The 20,449-nt window shown below is 35.6% G+C and overlaps 1 protein-coding gene across 5 annotated transcripts in view; it reads left to right on the top strand.

The window, feature by feature from the left end:
• The window catches only part of DGKB (diacylglycerol kinase beta), a 326,104-nt gene that overhangs the window by 14,364 nt on the left and 291,291 nt on the right, over nt 1-20,449 (top strand). For all 5 annotated transcript variants that reach the window (XM_088533501.1, XM_088533498.1, XM_088533500.1 and 2 more), the window contains exon 2: nt 14,352-14,612. In XM_088533501.1, coding sequence (XP_088389627.1) covers nt 14,522-14,612 — 91 coding nt within the window. In that variant the 5' untranslated portion in view covers nt 14,352-14,521. The remainder of the gene's footprint in view (nt 1-14,351; nt 14,613-20,449) is intronic.

Below are 20,449 nucleotides of genomic sequence, written 5' to 3'. Positions count from 1 at the left end.
GGAGGCCTTTGTCCTAATTATGTCTAAATGAGACATGAGGTAATATAAAGGTTATACTGATGCAGAAGAGTTGTTATTGAAAGGGGGTTCAGATGCCTTCTCCAGGGAACTTTTGGGAATGCTCTTCTGTGAATGTGTTATAAAAATAATAAATCTGAACCTAAATCAGAACTTTATGGTTGCTTTGTATAGAGATCTCATACTCTAAGGTGAGTAAATGCAGAAGGTCATGGCAAGTTCATGGCATTGAAGTTTATAGTTGCATTTTATATGGGAGAAATATTTTATTTTTAAAAGGGAGTAGACAATAATCAAGCAAGACCCTTCCTTTCCCCCACCTCCCTTGATGTTCTGTTGAGTAGTTGAAGTGCACCAGACGTATTTGGCATAGAAAGATTTGTTTACTGTATTGAGCCTCTGGTTGGCAATTCCAAAGAGCTTTTTTTTTTTTTTTTCCCAAAGTTTTTCCCCTGGCTTTGTGATTAGCACTGTTTGGAGCATGTCCTGTGGATGGAGTGAGATGGCACTGGTCACATGTGAGGGTGACATTAGACTGTCATGGTCTAATGGACTTATGGTCAGCTGGCATCTCTAGGTCCATGCCTGTTTACACATGTGGGTAGGGGTAACGCTGCTATGCTGAGCAGAAAGGAGGGTCCCAGCAGGACTTGTCTCCTGGGAAAGAGGAAGTCTGGACTCCCTGCATGGCCCCAAGCCCCAAAGTGGGGTCCTGGTCTGCCTTTGCAGGCATGACATGTACAATGTTCAGTACTTGTACACTAGCTTCTTTGGGAACAGAATTAAACTAAGGAGCTACCTTAGTCGCGGTGCTTCAGCTAAGGATTGCTAAATTTCAGAATAATACTCAGAAGAGTAATTAAGCTAGGTAAAAGAGTACTTCGGGACACATTGTTCCATTTATTCTTTTAAGGAGACTATTCTCCATAGAAATCACTGGAGAGTTCTTCCTGAAACAGATGGCACAGTGTGCACCATTGTAGCACAATTTTCATTGTAAAATGTTATGTCCCAGGGCAAACTTACCACAAATGGAGCAATTGTGATGTCCCATAAGAGAGAATAAATGCGTTTTTGCAACCTTTGATATATCTGAAAAATATGCATAACTTGAAAACTAACCAAAACATCCCCCACATTGTGCTAAACAAGAAAAGCTTGCTATTTTATTTTTGGGGACTGTTGGACTATTTTGAGCCTCTTAGAATATTAACTCTTTTGGCTACTCGGAAAAATAAAATGAAAACCAAAAACCCTATACCTCTGAAATGCATACAGTGTCTCCTGTAAGATTAGCAAGAAAACACAGTTGATTTTCTTTTGGACTTTTTGACAGAAAAAGAGCATATATTTTGTTTTAACATTTTTTACTGAAACTTTGTTAGTTTCATATAGAGTACTCTACAGGTACGAATATAAAAATACTTAAAAGTAATCTGATTCATAATTAATATAACTAATAAATACGATTGATATCTATCTGTGCCAGCTCTGACAGTAACTCATTAAGCAATTGTACTGTAAGAGGTTGCTACCATTATTGGTGAAACCTATTGTTTCAAAGGCTAGATATATGTCATGAATAATTAAAATAGTATGAAGGTATGAAGGGCTGTTTATTTTCACCAGGGTATTCTGAGGTGACACAATATGCATTTATTGAAATGTATCTATAGATAAATATAGTTGTTCAAAATTATGAACTTTATCATATGTAGGTTCTAAAATATAGGCCATGTATAATACTAGGATAACTCTGTATAATTATCCTGAGAAAAAAAAAAAAAAAAAAGGAGAACCATCAAAGACCCCAGTCTTTACAGTGGCAGGTCCTCTATGCTGTTGCTCAATATCTCCACCTTCCCTTAGTTTAGGGAGCTGTTACAGGGACAAAGAAGTTGGTGCATTGGGAGCATTTCTGGCATGTGCCTCTCTGCCTCTTCTCAGCTGTGTTTTGAGCAGGGCTTGGGCTTGCACATCTCCCTGGAAAGGAGCTGGAGCTGCTTAATCTGGAAGGGAGTTGGTGAATTTTCCAAGTAGGTCCCCAGCGTGGAATCCAGGAATTTAGATGCAGCCCCAGATTCCCAGAATGCTGACCATATTGGATATGTATAGCTGAATCTGTGTCCTCAGCAGCATACACTTTCTTTGAACCATTTCTTGTTTTAATTAATGGAGAAGTAACTAAAGCTGAAATGAGAGAGATAGGGGGAAATTTAATTAAAAATTCAATGCTTTTAGTAATAAAGTATAAATGATAAATTTTATATTATGCAACTTTATTGTCAGCTACTATATACATGCCAAGCTTTTTCCAGTTCAAAGTTAATAGGCAAAAATAAAGCTGTTAAGAAGTGAAACTGGTTTATTTCCTTACATAAATTAACACTGTTCATGTGTTTAAATACAGTTACAGATCTCAGCTCAGTTCTTGTGTTTTCCACGCATTTCTTGTGATGTGTGTGATAGTGAGCAAGTTATTTGCGAACAATTTTTTCAGTATGTGTAGTGAACTTACAGTAATTATGCCAGAGTTCTTGGTCACTTCTAAAAATTCAGCAAAAGGTCTTAAATATTCATTTTTAGGAACTCCAGATCTCCACTTCGTTTCTTCAAAATGGGATATATAAACCAACTTAGGGAAAATTAGAAAAAATTAGGGAAAATTAGGCAGTGCTTGACATCAGGGTGTAGCTTTCCTGGTCTGGGACACCAAGTTACCACATAGGAATGGCCAGTGCCCAGGCTACCTGACTGCTAATCTGGCTGCTGCCTGTTTTCTGCCTGGTGCTCCGTTATCACTTTGAAGCACAGATTTGGTTGAAGGTATATGACCTGCTATGGGTGGATATCTCTGGATTCAGGATATGCTTTTTTCTCTCTTTTTATTTCTTCCCTTTTTGTGTGCTTAGTAGTTCTCCTTTGATTTTTAGCAACAGATAGAACAATGCTTATTGCTAGGCATACTTCAAATGATAAAAGATTAGAGGGGGGGTTTAGCTCTCTCTTTGTTTATTGCAAATATCGGCATAAAGAAGAGAATTCTTTATAAAAGGCAGTCAGGCACAACAAAAATGTACCTGTGAATATCTATTGGAATTTGTAAAACAAGTTTATCTTAAATGCACTTTATCCTTTTGAACATGGAATTTTACTAAGTTTTAGGTGATCTTTGATATTTTGTTTGAATGGCAAAGAGAAGAAAATTGTTCTTGCCTTTTTCTTTTCTTTTTATTCCAGCAAGTTATGCCAAAATAGAGGGGCATTAGTAAACTGAATAACTTATGGATTACATAGCTTTGATATTCATCTGATACAAAGATAAGAGGAATGAACTTTTTCAGAAGAATTGAGTTTTGCATGATTTAGTATATAACAAGTGAAAAAGAATGCCTCTTTTATAAATTGTATATCATTTAATGAACAAAACAACCAGTTCTATTAGGATAATTTTAATTTTTAAATTCAAGAATTCTTCCATCCACAGAAATTAGTTCTATATGGGTGGTCCTAGAAAAAAGAGTTACGCGTGTAAACCCTGTGCCTACTGATAACAATAGACCACCCAAAAGACTTGAAAATCTCTCAATTTGAAAACTTTTATAGATCCATTCAGGACGAAACAATAGAAAATAAGTCTTTTAGCCCTCCTAAATCTGTTTGCTAAAAATATTTTCCCTCTTGCAAGACTTCAATTAAATTCAAACACTGTAATATGTATATTTCATATACAGACTTTTCATAAAACATCTAAATCTTTAGTGACCTCTTTGTACAAGACAGGTAAATGAAGGAAATTCCACTATGGTGTTTACTGATTCTGTCTAGTCTGCTCTATAGCCTGAACTATACAAAGGAATTATAGCAGAAAGTCTTGAATAACTTCATTGAAACAGAGGGCTCTCAAACTTGCTGCTGCTTCTTTTTTTTTTTTTTTTAATTCTATTGAAACTGATAACTAAAGCAGTAGTAGGATCATAAAGTTTGATGTATAGGAGACAATGCAAGAGCACCTGAGCTTCTTCGAAGTTTCAAAATATCCTTTTAAGTGCTAAAGTTGGAACTCGGGCTAAATCCCGTGATTTCCTTATGTGGATGATGGGGAACAGAAAATGCATCAATGCATCCCAGCAAAAGTGAGGGAAATTGTTTCCAAGTTGACAAAACTGTTGTCCTAGGGTGGGGTAGAGCAAGTTCTCTGACAAGTGCATACATAAGGCGAATGGCTTTTTAGAGTATCAGAACATCATGCATTTTGCACAGGTTTATCCTTTGCTTTTACTTGGGTAATCTTCTCCATAGTCTGTTCCTGAGTTGATCAGTAGTGTATGAAAGAAAAATCGATGGTAGTAGAATTGAGATTTGTCTTTGCCAGTTCCCAAGGGCAGGCAGTGCAGTGACCCTTGAGGGGCAGGAAAGGCTGAGGCAGTGACCTCTACCGTCACTTGGCTGTGGGATTGCTGCTGCCATCAGGGGTCTTCTGCCCCTGTTCTGGAGCCAGTGCTGCCCTCCTGCCCAGACCCTCCTGCTGTCTTTCCCCGGAGGGGTCATCACTGGGGTCTGGGCTTGGGGGAGGTCGGCAGGAGGGTAAGGAAGGCATACCCTGATGGGCTGCATGTGCAGACGTGTGGCTTGTGTTGTCCCGGCTTGTGTCACCCACCTAACTGCTGTCCCTGGCCTTGCTGAGAGCTTTTTGCTTAGAGACACTGAGGACTGCATCCAGCAGTCTGCTGGCTGCCTACCTTGTTCCTTTTCTCTAGGAGAGTAATTTTGCTGCACAAAGTATATGTATGTGTATGTGCCTTGTATCCTTTGAGGTATCCTTTGAGGATCCTGATAGTTTCAGGATCATCTATTCAGTCAACACTGGATGTCCCAAAACCTAGATATAAAGCAGGGAAAATCAGCTAGTAGTCCCTAGCATGTAGTCCAGACCCGCAATAAGGGTAATAACTACTCTTGTCTTTCAAACTATAAGATAAAGTAACATAAATAACTTGAGGTGGGATAATTGATTTTGAAACTTTCTGCATCTATTTTTCAGATTTGAGGGAAGGCTTGTGTGTCTGAAAGCCTCATGCGTTACTAAAACATATTATTATTTTCTGAAAAATCCTGCCTTTCTCATATATTTAGGTAATCATGCTTAAAAGAGAAATACTATTAATGTCAAGGACTGCTACATAAAAGCATAAACTTAGATTTGAGGAGAATTAATTAAAATTAAAATTGCAACATTTTAGGAGACAAGATAAGTAGGTGGAACTGCAGAGAAAAACGTGTGAGAAAACGACAAGGGAAATGGAATAATGACTAAAACTGAACCAAATACAAAGGCTTTATCCAGACAAAATAATATATATTAAAAAATGCAAGAAAAATATATGCTAGCTCAGGCTAAAAAATCTCAAGGGACAATAGGAAAAAGCATTCCTTTTTTTTAAGTTTAAATGGCAAAAAGAGGAAGAAACAAAGAAATTGGTGAAATAAGATGATAGTTTGAACTGAACACAGTGAGAAAGAACACAAAATTAGTCTGAATAAAAGTGCAATTTAAGTACAATACAATTATCTTTTCTGTTGAAGTAATTTATTCCTCATGTTTTAGGTAACCAAAAATTTCAGAGAAATATGTGGCATTTGTTAGCTACAAAAAAAATCTGGAGCCTGCTTAACCTGTTTAAATGTTTGGTAAAGGTCTAAACATTTATATTATGAGTAGTGTTCATGTCCTTGTATCAGTAGATGGAGGTCATGCATTTTGTGTCATTTTATATTCATCTGAAATATTCAGCACAGCTAATGAGATGTTGTTGTCCCATCTGAGAGATGTGCCAAAGTATTACAGTCGTGCCTAGATCTGTAAGTCTTCCCCAGAGAAAAACAAATGAAGGGCCATTAATTAGAGAATGTGCTTTTGTCACTGACCAAATCTCTCGTGTGAGGTTCTACAAAAAACCCCTGTATGGTTTGGGGTCAATTGCCTAAAGGAAAGTTGGTAAGGATGTAAGGTGGGATAGGAGACAGGTATATTTGTGCTATTAGAAGAGGTGAAAGATAGAGACAAGCTACCTGTAAGTACTAGTTGTGGGTAACATGAGCTGTGAAAAGGTCTCTCATGGATTTCAGCACTGCCTGGAAGTGTGTGGGGAGTAGAGGAGTGGTGCCTGCAGGATGCTGTGTCTACTCTACCCTTTTTCTCCTAATGTTGCTTCAGTAAAACTATCTTGCTCATGTAATACGATACTTTGAGATCCTCGTCGTTGGAGGTGGTGTGCATATGCCATCAACTCAAGTGCTACGAATATACAGCTGATGATGATTACAGATTCTTTGCAAACCTCAGAAATTAACAGCTGCCAGGAACTAAATTTGAGCAAGACAGATGTTGTGCTGGTAAAGAAGGTTTAGTACTTTGAAATGCTGCTGCTATCACATAGTTTGGCTGAGGATACACTTTTCAATGGCAATGGCCTAACCCCCTTTCATTGTATCCTTTTTGATAATTCACTGTCTCTGAACTTTTAAGTAGTAATACCAGAGATTAAATATGAAGCCATTTCCCATCATCCAGAAGACTCTGCTCTCTGTCAGTGGACGGTGCCATAGCACAGGCTATTCACATCTCAGGACTGCAATAGTTTAATCAGGTTCTGCATGAAGTTATCTCCCTGGGCATGGAAGGACGACAAAAAACATTCAGCTAGTAGAAAACCATGTGGCATGCCCATCTACCACAAAATCCATTAACCTGCCCATTAACCTGTTCTCTATGCTCTGTGTAGATTTCCTGTTGAAGATTAAATCAGTTTCATATTCTCACGTCTTCTTTGAACTGAAGTGGAACTTCATGGAACTGAAGTGCCATGTTCCTGGTATATTTTAAAAGTGCATAAAACTTTTTGGAATGAGGACAGCCATTAACAAATCTTCTCCTCCAGCACAGTGGAATATTTTTTCACAAGACTAAAGCATATCTCTTCAAAGGCTTATTTCCGACTGTGAAGCAGGAATTTCTGCCCCAGGAAATTAAGAATCATCAGAAATCTTCACCAGTTGTAAATTACTCTTTTCAGCTCCCCTTTCTTTTAATGTAACCACCCCTAGAGCACCTAAGTATGGAGAGATTAATTAGAGCAAACAATTAAACAAAAAGCATGTAGCTTATCACCAACAAAAGGACTCTAGCGAAGTTAATTGTTATGCTGAATTTATAGTTTATCCCAGGAGAGGGAAGAGAAAGAAAAGAGGAACAACACATGGCAAAGAGGAGTCAAAAAGCTTAATATTCTGCTGATACGAACTCAGATACTTGCGATGCCAGTAGTGTAGAATCTGTGTAGAATACGCTCAGAAGGATATGCTTCCAAAGCTGTTTTTTATGGAAGGTGACAAATTCATACTTTTGAAGGAAGGGTTTACCTCTGAGATGTTTATTCTCTTCTGTTCTGAACTTTGAAGATTTTAGGTGGATAAAAACATGGTAGTGTGTAATTTGTGGAGAGTTTTGATTAATTCTTTTGGCAGGATGATTTATCCAGTGGTTTGCCACGTGTGCTCTATTCCAAAAGAACTGTTATATCTATCAAATTCATTAGTAATTTGTAGGAGATTATTTTGTGTCATTTATTAACACCAGTCACATGCTTCTGATTCAGCCCTCTTTTAGGAGTACTTAGAACTTCATATTCAGGTGACATACTGTGTATTTCTGAAACTTGCGAATGTTCAAATATTAACACCCTTTTCCTAGAAATTCTTTTGTCTAAACTCCATGTTTTGGTGGGTTTGATCTTTGGTGTGATCCTCCTAACTACCTTCCTTTTCAGTATATTTGTAAATAATCATTTAATCCTAGAACAAACAGTGCCAGGACAGATTTGTTAATGAAAAATAGTGATTGATGAAAAATGTTTTTTTTTTTTAAAAAAGAGTAACTTATCAAATTTCATACATTCACTTTTTTTTTTTTCCCCCAAAATTGTAATGCAGGAGTTTTTAATGCCATCACTCTATTTGCCTCATAAGCACAAAGTAAAACCCAACCTGAAATATGTCAACTTATTTGATTTAATTATATTATTGAAAGAAAGAAGAAAACCATCTGTGATGGCTACCTAACCTACAATGCGTCAGCATATATACAGCCTTGTGTTCTCTTGTCCAGCATCCTATGCCAAATTCATTTATTTCAGTATTTCTTTTAGTAGAAAAAAAAGAAAAGAAAAAAGAAATTCAGATGTAATTCTTCTAACTTAGTAAATTTTAATGTAATTACCTGGAAAGAACAAGCCTAGAAAGAGTTGGAAAAATCTGAGATGTAAAGTCTCTTCTAAAATACTCATGTAATGAAATTAAGGTACATTAAGAGCAAACTAAAGTATAGATAGAAAATGTACTCCTGTATTTAAAATGTAATCAGATATATTAAGTGGTTTTATTAAACATATATCTCTTTTTATTATTTTTCCTTTTCTTTTCAGTATATTCTGATCAATTTTTATTGGTGTGTAGCGTTTATTGCTAATATTTCTCTATCACAAAAATGTATTAATTAAATGTTTTCTCAAAGATTCAGGTATTATACTTAACTTGACACAATAGCTTTTGTGCTACATGTCCCCAGTGTTTACTGATATGCTCCGCATAAATTATTTGAGGAGGATTAGAATTATTGCTTCTCTGAGGAATACCATCCAAATCTTTTTATTAAAATGTTAATGGATATTCTTATCTATCCCAAACTAGGACACTTGAGATTTAAAGTAGTCAAAAAATACACATGCTTTTGATTTGTGTTGAAGTTTCTTTACATTTCATGGGAGAGATTTTCAACAAGGTTAGAAGTTGTATCAATGTTTAGATTTCAAAGTTATGATAATTTACATCAGTAAACATCTTTTGCCAAACTGAAAAAGAATGACACTAAGATTACATTCAGAATAAACATTCAGGTAAATGAATTTGAAGTACAGCTGAGAGACTGTTTTTCAAAAGATGTGAAATGATTTCCTAGAATTTATTCACAAATAGTCTTGTACACTTATAAATATATATATTTGATTCAGCTGGTTTGATAATAACAGCTTTAGGACAGATAATATCCTGAAGTTCAATAGCAAAGTTTGTCATTCATTGCCCAGGAAATACTGCATATTTTGAATATATCTGCTTAAATAGAGCAGAAATATTTCAATATGATCCCATACATGCTAATGTTGTATAGATTTTAAAATATGATCACAAGATGATGTATTTTATATGTGAAGGTTAAGTTCCTCTTCCACAAGTGTTCATTAAATATGCACTTTTTCATTGTTAGATTAAATTTGAAAAAGACACCGAGTGTTCAGAGGAAAATACTTATATGTTGTCAGTAAAGGAACACTGCTACTTCCTGAACTGATTTCAGGAGCTAATACTGTAGTCTGTCAACATGTGGTAGCTGACATGTAAAAATTCTGTTTTGGAAAATCCATCATGTCACCCACACTGAAATCACTAGACCCCAATAACCATGGTGAAATTGCAGGACACAATTGAAAGAAATGTTAAGTACATTCTATGCAGAAAAGTTAAATTACTGAAAACCGTAATTGCTTCAGCCTCCATAGCAACTAAGGTATAAAACATTTCGTGTTATTTATTTCTATTGTTCAGGCAAAATCACTAATTGGTCCTGTTGTGGAGAGCTATAGTCGCCTTGGAAGGAAATTTGTCTCCTTATAGTTCAAGTTATTTTTCTCTATTTTTTTTTATTTTATTTTTTGTTGTTGTTTCCTAAGAAAAGCATGAATGGATTTTCCATGGATGGCTAAATGAATTCATCACTTATTAGCTTTAGTTTCCCACATAGCTAAGTAAACTCCCACATAGCTTTTGGAGTTAGCAAATCAAAGAAAGTGGGAAGAAAGTACTTGAAACCTTGATCAGAAGGCATCAGTCTTATAACATGGAAGATACTTGGTCACCTACACTCCTTGCCCTCAGTCTTACTTTCTAGGCTGTTTAGGCTTTCTTGCAATGATTGGCAAATAAAGAACCTTAAGGTATGCGTTCCCATGAAGAAACAGTTTCATGCCTTCAGTCTTTGCAGTGGCGATGTGCTCCTGAAGAAGCCTTTCTCCTGTTCAGGAAGAAGCAGAGGGAATTGGATGGTTTGAGAGGCTGGATGTGCTTTACAGTCGATATGGTCATCATCTAGCATCAAAGTTTCAAGCTGAACCCAGTGCCACTAGTTGTTACCATAGGACTGAGGACTGCTGTCTTCTTGTCCTGCTTTGTGAACTGTTACCTAATAGTTTGTTTGATGAGACTGCTGTAGAGAGGATATGGCCTTTGCTTTTTTAATCCATTATCTATTCCTTTCTCTTCTGCTTTCCTCAGCCTGGTTTAGGGCTCTCTCAGGGTAGCTGGGAATCTCAGTGGTATAAGGAATTCCTGGAAATCTAAGCTTGTTAGCATCGTTAGCTGAATGCTAAGTAACTTGATTATTAGAGTTTTTAAACAAAGCTTTACTTGCTAGTTTGGGTATGTGACCCCATAGGGATCTTGACAGAAAACTTTGTAAATCTGTGTCCTGATGGTCCTGAAGGTATACACATTGTAAAAGGGAGACTGGAAATTTAAGAATTCTTATTGTCGGGGAGAAAGGAGGACCTTTTTTTCATTTTTTTTTTTCTTTTCCAGTAAAAGGAATGTTTTATTAACAAAGAGTCTCAAATTTATCTTATTTGTAAGTTCTGCTTCATTTCTGGTTAAAGAGGATTGTGGATCTTACCAAACCAGATGCTTTGTACAAACAAAATGTTTGCACAAATTCACATTTCCTGGCAGGTCAAACTCTTAGAGGCTCAGTGGTTCCTTGCCTGACATCCTGTATATTTTAACTGTATACTATACTATGTTTTTCAAAGTAATTTATCTCTGCATGGAGAGGTCAAAGCACCGTTTATATCTGTTTAGTACTGTTGATCTTTATTTGCTTGCCAGCAAGCACGTTTGATTAATGTTTTAGTTCAAGATTTTATGTTTCATTTGTTATTGTGTTATCCCTGTTACCACTTTCCTCTTCATGTACTTGGCTTTAGTTCACTCACTGCATGACATACCTAGGAGTACTAAAATGAAGAACAGTAAAATGCAAAAGAATGCATTTAAATTAAACTCTACTAAGAAAGACAATATAAATTAACACTTACGGAACTTAAGAAACTTGTGTGAAATACTGAACATCTTGAAATGAAACATTTACCTGAACACATGAACAGATAAGACCATAGAGCTTAAGTATGCATTGATGGCGTTTTGCCTTAGTATCTGTATAACAATCATCTATGTAAAATGAAAAAAATGCTTCTATAAAAGCTGTAAATATGATTATTAATTAATGGATGTAGGAAGGCTGTGTTTCCTTTTTTGGATCTGAGATACCTCCTGTGAAGTAGAACATAGTAGAACACACAAAAAAGGAAACCTCTATTAGATTCCTTTAGCAGAGCCTTTTTTTCGGCATTGTGTTTGTGCCTGTTCCTACAACACGTACGTGGAGATGATATAGAGGACCTGGCTGCAGCTCTCCAAGGACCAGGGGCTCGTTCTCAGAAGACTGCCCATTTCAACATTACTGCTCCAGGGTTCAACTTGGTAAATTGGTTCTATTAGATTTCCTCCCAGTCTTTTATTAAAGGCAAGTTTTGCATTTGGAGATTTCCGAGGTAATAGCATTGCCTTATATCCTCCATGGTAGTACTGTGGGTTTACACACAGGCTACATTTTTCTTCCCTATGGAATGCTGAACCCATGCCAAATTTTTCCATTGCCCTTGTGTCTTCAATCAGATCATGTACCTTTTCTCCCAAAACTTCTCTGTGCAGCAGCCTGGGTGTCCAGTAAAGGGGAAAGTATACCCTGTCTCAGAGGTGAGACTTTAGCTCTAAGGAAGGAGAAGGGAAAGACAAATGGGAGGAAGATATTTGTTTTCACTGCCCACGTACTGCGAACAAGACATTCCACATGAATAGATGGATCAGCTCAGATCCCACACCAGTTATTATCTTGCTAGCGATAACAATTCAAATGGTAGGCTATTAATCATAAATATTTTCATTAAATAAATTAAATACCTGGCATGATTTCTAACAGTACAGCATTCAGCAATGTTAACTTCTACAGCTAATGAGGATAATGTAATTAATAATGCAAGAATTAATGCTAAATGAAATTGTTGTAGAAATTTTTAAATATGTTAGATCAACCATGTAAATATAAAATCATTATCAATAAAACCTAATCAATTGTCAAGAAGATGGGGGGAGGGAGGAAATCTATTTGAAAATATAAGACTGTGTTCAATATAATCTAATCAACTGTCAAAAATGAAACACTTCTAATTTGATCAAAAAGTGTCTGATGACCTAAGTGAATTTTCTCTTGTTGTAACTAAGAGGAATGAGGCTCCCAAGACAGGATAAAAGCTTTCTGCCTGGTCACTTTTACCTTTTGTATTTATTGATCTGTTTTTTTTTTTTTTTTTTTTTGGTACTGAGGTTGTCTCACAGATGTTTGAGGGATGATGTACCTTACTCTTAGACGTCATTATCCACCTTAATGTTACTTTTTTAATCATAATCCACATGCTCCAATTAGTTTTTGTTCAATTAGTGTTTCTAAATATGATTCTTCTACCTTATCTTTATGTTTTATTCTAACTTGAAAAGATGAAGAGCGCAGGAATCTCCTCTGCTTCAGATTTTATAAAGACAAGGCAACAGCCAAGGAGGAAGTTGAACAGCTAGTATTGTTACTCAGACAACCTTCCTTGAACTCTTAATGCCAATGTCTGTCACCAGGAGAGGGTTGGGTGCAGTAACAGCATTCACTGGCACTGAAGTTGAGATAAAATAACGTACTCAAATTAATTTACAGAGATACGTGTGTTAATTGTATCTCTGATTTCTCAGAAGTGCTATTTGGACTTTCTTCCAAATGTTTCAGTCAATTTATTCTTAACTTTAGAAGTGTTAAGTGTTATGCTCAGGTAGTGCTCTTATGTCGTTAGCTTCATTTATTTTGCACCTTTTTTTTTTTCTGTGTCCAGGAATGATGCTCTAATGTTTATGTTACAGAAGAAAGAAGTTGACTATCATTGGATGAATATACTTGTCCTACACATACTTACTACTATTCCAAGCTACTTAGTCTTTTTGTTTTCCCTGTAATTTTTTTCCCTCCCTCTCCCTTTCCCCTCCAGCTACGTTAGTCTTCTTTCTTAGCATTTTTTCCATTACTCTGTTGGTAGCTTCTTGTCTGAATTTCTCCTTTGCTATTTTCATAATGTGACCGTTGTAAATAACACCATTGCCAGACACATAAAGAGATTCCTCTTACATCTAAAATTACCTTACAATCCTAAACCTGTCATTTGTGCAACCTCTATAATCAATAAAGAATGATAAATATCACAAGAAGGCAATTTACCACATTTTAAAATTATGTTGAAAATAGAGGGATTCATTGCTGTCTGGTTCATCTGTCTCTTTTGGCTGATTAAAGAGAGAACCCTAAATAACTACTATCTCAGATGAGGTATCTGACTTTCAGTTTGCTAAAATTAAAAGTATACTACCTGTTGTGGAGCGAGTAGTGCTGGTAATGCATTACCTTTGTAATGTCTATTCTACAGAGTTCGAAACTACATAAAACTGGAGTGACACCTACAATTTAATCTTCCTTCCTGAGTGGATTCTTGAGCAGTACCAACTGTTATATTTGATTTTATTTTTCAATGATCTTTTCAACAGTGTTCAGACAGATTATAAAAATCAACCCATGATATGTCACTAGAATAATTAATTTCATTTTTGAGTTGCGCAGATAGAAGTGATATAGTATTTTTGACAATCTCACATAGTACCATACAATTGCATAATTTATTATAAACCCTGGTGCCTAAATCCAGTCCTAAAATCACAGGAACTAAGTCTACTTAGTGCTACTTACTTATAGCAGACAACTAAGTCTACATGTTGATGGTGCCTGCTATTACACTGGTTATTACTGGGACAGAAATATACCTGCTCAGACTGTGCGGATACATCTTGATCATAAGCAGTGGGTAATATTTGATTAGTATTGCTGTACAGAAATATTTGGAATTATAAAGTTTGGAGTGTATATTGTGAATACTTATCCAAATATTTATTATGAACAAATATTATATGAACCAATTCAGAGCAAAATAATATATAAGAAAAAACATGTTTATCAGCTATAATTATTCCATTAGTAAAACCGGTATTTATACTTCTCATATTTGTCTTTCTCTTAACAGCATTGTAACTCATCACTGAATCAACAATTTGGGAACAGTTCATAGCATCAAAAGCTTCCTTCATGTAGACCGATGCCATCTCTGAAGTCTCCAAGCACTGTGAACTGAAACCACGAAACCATATGGAATTTATATCCCCCGGGTTGGAAGGCATGCTGTTCTGATATTTAATGAGGAGCCTTACTGCCATTATGACGAACCAGGAGAAGTGGGTTAACCTTAGTCCTGGAGAATTCTCTCAGCTTCAGAAATATGCGGAATGTAAGTACTTACTGTGCGAAATATGTGATTTCACTGCTAATTCATAGTCAAGAACATTTTGAACTGTGTTTTAAAAGGTGAAAGTGGAGCTATAAGATATTTAACTTTATATATTACTGTTATTATACATTGCATATTATTACTCATATTATTCATTGCTAAATGTCTGCTAAGATTTTTCTTCCCTGATCAGTAATTATTCACTATACAGCTTAGACTGGCTGTGGATTAGTAGAATATGATTATTTGGAAAGCATAAGGCTTTTTTGCTGTACTTTCTTAAATTCACTATAACACTTTATAGGCCTTATTTCAGAGCGGGCAGGAGGGGATTATCATTAAAAAAAAAACAGTTTCAGTCCTGCTGGAAACAATTCCAGAAGAAACATATCTAGCTGCAGAATCTGAAGGAGTTGTTCTCAGGTGGAAGACCAGGAAATAAAAATCTCCCTATTCAAAAGGCAAGCTGAAGATCCAGTTCTTTAGTTATTGCTCAGGCAAACCTTCCTTTAACTTGCCTGAATAAACAGAATAGAATTGCATGCTTAGAGGACAGATAGGAAGTTAGATTTAGGAGACATTTTATAAAGCTGGATAGGAGTTGAGCTAGTATAGTGCATGAACATTTGTGAACTTTTCCTGTTTGAAAATGTATTTTTAAAAAACATCAGAGAAAATCTTGTGAATGACTTGTTAGTAAAGCTAAGGTAAAATGCAGAAAATGGCTCTGCTTTTTTGTTTTGCCTATGAAATCTCAATACATGCACATTTTTTTGTATTTCAATAGAGTCATCTAACAGAATAATCATGAAATGGTGATTGAAATTAATTTTAATCGTATTCCAGTGGAAGGTATTATTGTGTTTCATACATTTTTCATTATATCAAATTAACTATGAGTTTTACTTAATATTCTGCAATATCATTGAGAAAAACAAATGGTCAACTAAAAATATTTATCTGATGCTTTCTGGAAAGGATATATTTGAGTTTTTACAAGTTTATAAAACTGTTCTGTGGTTGAAAATACACTATGTATTAAGAAAGCATTCTCCTTGAATCTATATTACGATCTTCTCTCTACAGGGATGATTTTTTTTTCCCTATATTGCTTTAAATCTCAATAATACAACCAAGCAGGGAGCTATTTCATTTCCCTTTAATAGTGGAATATAAGACCTGTTGAATAATTAATCGGTTATGTTCTGTTTCTTAAAGATCTGTCCTGAGTCTATGAAATGAACGTGTCCACATTTTTTTTGGCATTTGTCTTTTTTCTGTCTAACATATGAAAATATTAAATGCAGGGAAATCAGATGCGATTTTGTGGGCTTTCATAAAGTGTGAAAGGGATATTTCTTTGCTATTTCCTTGCCTTCACAGAACATGTCAATGGAAAATTTTACTCTTCATAAGTTTGACATGAATAAGTTTTGTATAGTAAAAGATTTAGCAGCTTTAGAGAGCGTATTTACTTCTGCCTTTGAAGAGGTTTCAAAATGGTTCTTTGTTAATTTTTTCGATATCAAAGATTGATGACTTCTAATATAGAGCTGTAACAGTTATGTTATGTTTTTTCTATATATTGTTCTAATCTAAGTCTTCAGTGTACCATTAGCAAAAGTATGTCTACGGCTTTATGAAAAAGGCTTTTGTTATGTTCTTCCTTTTTCTACTCTCATTTCTTCCTCCAACATACTTGCACAGACCATAAGTCAGAACTATTCCTTTAACAGAATAAATATTCATATTAGTATAAAGCATTTTGTGAAATTGGTTGGATTTGCTTATGTTCAGATTTGTGTGGGTATATAAAGGAAAAAAATCAGGTTTGTGTGTATATATAAAGGAAAGACATAATGTCTCCACATTGTGTTTATTTAACTCTTTGCTGCTTGTGTGTAAAAGGATATTAGTTGCACCAGGATGTGAAATGTGATGTTTCTTTGTATCAGCATTTGAAATTCTGAGGCAATTAGAAAAAAAAAATCATTAATGGTTTATAAGGCTTAATATTCCAAGGGCATATAACCCAGATATGGACCTTACTTTAAATGTGTGATGTATAAACTTTTGTTAAAAATATTATATTTTTAATTGGATCCAACATTTTAGAATGCGTTACATTTTATCTAACATGCAGAGATATGAAATATTATGAGAGTAATGCCTCTATTCATTACTCTATAGTAATTACATGGAATTTTATACAGTTTGAGTATATAATTTGTTTGATACTCTACATTCCTTGCTGGACATTGCAAGATCCTAGGAAACTGTGGCTGGCCTGACTATGTTTGCTAAAAAGCAAACAACAAAACAAAACAAGAAAGCTAAAAAGCATGTTCTTCTCCACGACATGACTTGACACACCACTGGATCTTCTCTCGTGGTACAGTCCTGCACCCAGGACTGTGATACGCCTCTGTATGCAGAGTATCAGCCGTCCATTGTGCTCCCTTGTCAGTAATGGCTATTTCTTGTTGCAGATGGTGAAACAAAATTGTGGTGGGCTTTTTGCAGTGGCATTTTACATTATAGCATTAATATTCTGCAACAGTATTAAAAGGAATGAAAAGACCAGGAGAAATTTCTGTTCTAGGAAACAGGATATCTGAGAGCCTCTGATGGGTCTCGGAGACTCTTTAACTCCCACAGAAAGGAGAAACTTTCTGGGCTGTAGAAGGTAACACTCAAGGGATGTTTGATTTTGTGACAAATGCCTATCAACAACTGTCAGTTATGACCCCCAGCTCGGCCTTGTGGCTGGCATGGAAGGTCCTGATTGCTAACTATGTGAAGGAGCTTGGTTTCATCAGTGTTCTGGAATGCATTAGGGAAACTTTGATAAAGTGATTCATTTTCCACCTACCTGCTTTTTACTGGTGACTATCATTTCTTCTGCCTTTCATCTGCCTGTAAGTTGATGTATGCATACTGTACTTGATAAATCCTACCTAAATGACAACTTGATTTTAACTTTGGATTTTTTTTTTAACAGATGCAGTTTTTGAATTAAAAACATATAGTAGTCATACTTCCTATTTTATTCCCATTTGTTTTGTTTATTTTGGACCTGATTCAAAGGCTAGAATTCCCCTAAAACCTGTTTTCCTGGGGTGCTAGTGACTTTGCATCATATCCTTAGTCATCTACTCAATATGATCGCTGGAATCAGAATGATTTTTGTACAACAAACAAAAGTTTGTTCTGGAATTGTTTTTGTAAGATTATTATACGAACTTAAAATAACATAAAGAAACATAATGGTTATTCAGAACATCTGCTATTGTTGATGATACTAAGCAGAGACGTGTAACAGAGATGGCATGTGTGGAGATGTCTTGAGCTAACCAGTAGGATGCTTTAGGCACAGGGTGTATTTCAATTTCTGCTTCTCTTTGGAACCTAAGTATGTTTGGTTAGGAAAAATTTCTCACTTTCAGGAGAGAAACTAGTGTTCTGCATTATATGTGTTTATATATCTAGAAAGTATTCTCTTTAAAATGGTTTTGCTTGCCATAGCAGCTTGGCGGTCAGAAAACATCGCTGCGGAGTTCCCCGCCTTGTACTGAATCCTTTCAACCTGGCCAGATACCGAGGGCGATTCTCTTTCGCTTGTGTGGCACCCCCTTACAAACACACACAGGCACACACAGGCGCACACACACACACATACCATCTTACTGGTCTAATAACCATAGCTTTGCTTCACCTTGTGAGATGTGGTAACCCAGACTATCCTGTTGTGAGACAGGGCCCACCTGTAGGAAGTGAAGGATTTGCATTTGAGTACTTCAAGCCCAAGCTTCTGTTTGAACCCAGCCTTCAACCTAGCCACTACCAGAGGGCAAGCCCATCTCACATTCACTGATTTTATGAAGATGACTGTTGCTATCATACTTGGTGCTGTAATCAGCCACATCTGCAAGTATTAAGTTTCGTAAGAATAGGGAAGGAATGGATCTCTCTGGTTCAAAGGCAAAATTTAAGTTCCTCCATCTTATCTGTAGACTGTAGTAAGAGCTTCAGAGAAACCTAGATGACTTGTCCTTTGGTTTCCCTTGTGCATCAGTTGGCTTTAGTCAGGTAAGTAATTTTCAGATTGTACTGAGATACAGGCTGCACCGATAGTAAGTTTAAAGTACTTCCAGAGCTTAGGCTGTAGGTGCTGAACTGCTAATAGGATGAGGACATTATAGATTAAGCTGTCCTGGACTTGGAGGTCTGAATTCGACTCAAATTCCCTCCAGTTACCAAAATAGGTGCATGAATCTTACACAATAAAGTTCTGTTAAACTCTATGACTCACTTGGATTCTAACACTTGGACAGGGTTTCTACTTTCTAACTAAAACAGACTTTGTTACAGTTCTGCATAGTTCTACTTTTAACTCAAATTCTGTGAGTTTGATAACAGTGTGTCTGTTCTTGCAAGCATAGTTAAATAAACCAGGCTAGCTCTACATGCTGACACTCTGCTTTGCATCCGTTTGAGAAGTCCCTACCGCATCTTGTTTAGCTGTCCTATTTGTCACATATTTATAGTATTTATAGTAACAGGTATTTATAGTATTATTCAATTTTTTGACTGGTAAAAAAATAATATTATATTGTCTGAATTTACAGTATAATTTCTGAAACACATAATACCTTTTTCCAGTTTCAATAAACTAAAGGGCAATGGAGATACAAATCTCCTTTGGGTTTTCTACAACTTGTTCCTAATCACAAAACATATTCCTCAGAGTGACACTTATCACTTAACAGTGAGCATCTTCCAGTAATTTAATACTTTTGTAGAAAGTTCTGATTCTCTGTGATTATAATTAAAATGGTATAAATATAATATTGCATTAAAAGTCCATATTTATAATTTCATTTTAATGAAATATTTTTCAGCTCAATTTGAGGCTACTTAATATTTAAGTTTTCAGAAATTTTTTCATCTGCATGACACCATGCTTAAATAATTTGAGGCTTTAAAGGAATTTTTGTGGAATAATTAAGGTGTTGGTTTAAAAACAAGAAAATTATATCCCTAGAAATACAAAGAGCATATTAACTCATGCTTGACTCTTTGTAGTTATTTTGTGTGTGTGTGCTTTAGAAGAGTAGTTATTTGCAATGACTATTCCTGTGTGTCCTCAGTCAAATTAAAAATCTCCTTTTTTTTTTTTCTGAGAAGGGAATAATAGAAAATTTTGTGCATTAGGTCTTTAAGATATAAGATCACTGAGATATAACTGAGATAACTGGGGTGCTCATTCTGAGTATGTAACCCACACTAAAACATACAGATTTGAGGGGAAATACATGCACCTTTTTTCCTAAGAGCAGATAAATTCATATTTTTTCCTTTAGATCTCATTGTCAATGCTGACTGTGGGAAAGAAGAAAGAATGAAGAATGCATACTTTTTTTTTCTTAAAATATTCCTTAAAGTAGGGTAATAAAGAACTGCACAGATACCTGATATTATGCAAGAAGAAATGGTCTCTGCCCTGAGAAATCTGTAAGTAAGTCCTGTGTGTGCCTTATCCTAGCAGCAGCTTGAACTGTAAGGATGTTAGAGAGAAGCAATGTAAGTACTTGAATGTGATTTTATTAATATCCATAGGGTAAGTTTGATCATTTTGTAGAGTATTCTTGTATCATTTATTAAATAGCTGTTACAATTCAAAATTTTAAGTGAGGGAAGTATGGAAGATCTTGCTCCAAAATTAAGTGAGAAAATATTGAATGAGTTAAAAAGAGTTAAAGCAAGACTGTTTCATGATTCAGCTAAGATTTAAAAGAAAGAAGGAGAGTCTGCCCTGTCTTTAATAGGTGGAGAGA

The sequence above is a fragment of the Tinamus guttatus genome, unplaced genomic scaffold (assembly GCF_059628265.1).
Source record: "Tinamus guttatus ecotype Peru unplaced genomic scaffold, ASM5962826v1 Tinamus_guttatus_pri_ptg000503l, whole genome shotgun sequence".
Taxonomy (NCBI): Eukaryota; Metazoa; Chordata; class Aves; order Tinamiformes; family Tinamidae; genus Tinamus; species Tinamus guttatus.
Note: the sequence above shows the minus strand (reverse complement) of the source record. Positions and strands in the feature narration are given on the sequence as shown.